General features: G+C 50.4%; 1 protein-coding gene across 1 annotated transcript; it reads right to left on the reverse strand.

Annotated features, from left to right (window-relative positions):
* Positions 1-158: 158 nt before the first annotated feature.
* Positions 159-808, reverse strand: LOC100905029 (putative lipoprotein NMB1126/NMB1164). The gene is made up of 2 exons (XM_003738577.1): positions 505-808; positions 159-388 (listed from the first exon to the last, which is right to left on the reverse strand). Exons 1-2 carry the CDS (start codon positions 806-808, stop codon positions 159-161), a joined length of 534 nt encoding a protein of 177 aa, XP_003738625.1.
* Between the last annotated feature and the right edge of the window lie 312 nt (positions 809-1,120).

Genomic DNA, 1,120 nt, shown 5'->3' on the forward strand with positions numbered 1-1,120 from the left:
CCAGTAATAAAGCGGACCTGGACCTTGCTGCCCGGCACATGCGGAAAGAAATCCCCCCAGCAGGATCAGAGAAACCAGCCGCCCCCGGGACTTTGCTAGAACTTTCATTGCGCACCTTTCGTTCTTTTCTTGCGCGGCGGGACCGCCCGAAATGAACTTCAATTTGGTGACCACGCATGGGTATCGATCGCCTCGACGAGACGATTAACCGCTTCACGGATGGCAAGATCCAGCACCTTTCCGTTGAGCGTCGAATCGTAGCTCGACCCATAACCGAAACCGACAACCTCATTTGTTGAAAGCTCATAGTTGCCTGCACCCTGCGTTGAGAAAACAACCTGGGATGTCACGCTATCAACGATGTTGAGATTAACTTTGGCGTAGGCCACTTGGGTTATGCGACGCGAAAAGAATTTGTTATGCCCAACTTCCTTCCGACCAAACTCAGTCACATCGCCAGTTACGACATAACGCGCGCCGCGCACGGCGGTCTGACGTCCAGACCAGTCGTTTTCTTCTTCAACTGACTGAGGTTGTCACGATCCATAACATCGAATCGGTTTGTTTGCTGCAGATCCGTCTCGAGCAGCGTCTTGGCCTGACTGCCAAGCATATCTGTACCACCGGAGAAAATACCGCGCAGATATGTTGAACGGTTGTCGAATTGACCGATCGCGATCGGCTGTCGGACGCCTCGATAAATGGTGCCAGCAGAAGCAACCTTCTGGACAGAAAGGGCCTGCGCAGTCTCTTTCACATCGCCGCAACCGGGTAAAGTGAGCAGTGCTGCGAGAGCGACTGCTGTCATTACTTTAATATTCATGAATACCGCTCGCTTTTAAAATCCTTGAGGTCAAACTCACCTGTCACATTACGCGCAGTTAATGAACAATTAAATCGTTTTTTTAAAATCTTTTTTTGGTTATTTTCCGCCTATCACTTTTACGCCGAGACTAGAATTTCCAACCCGAGATTCCTTCACGAATACCAAGCATCCGAGCATGAATGCCTAAATTAACTACAAACAGTCCGCCGACTAACGTGGTTCGGGAAGTAACCTGATCTGAAGGGCGGCCCGATCTGCAACACGAGCGATAAGCTGGCTCAGAGCGTAGACCAG

The sequence above is a fragment of the Galendromus occidentalis genome, unplaced genomic scaffold (genome assembly GCF_000255335.2).
Source record: "Galendromus occidentalis unplaced genomic scaffold, Mocc_1.1 scf7180000076073, whole genome shotgun sequence".
NCBI classification, from domain to species: Eukaryota; Metazoa; Arthropoda; class Arachnida; order Mesostigmata; family Phytoseiidae; genus Galendromus; species Galendromus occidentalis.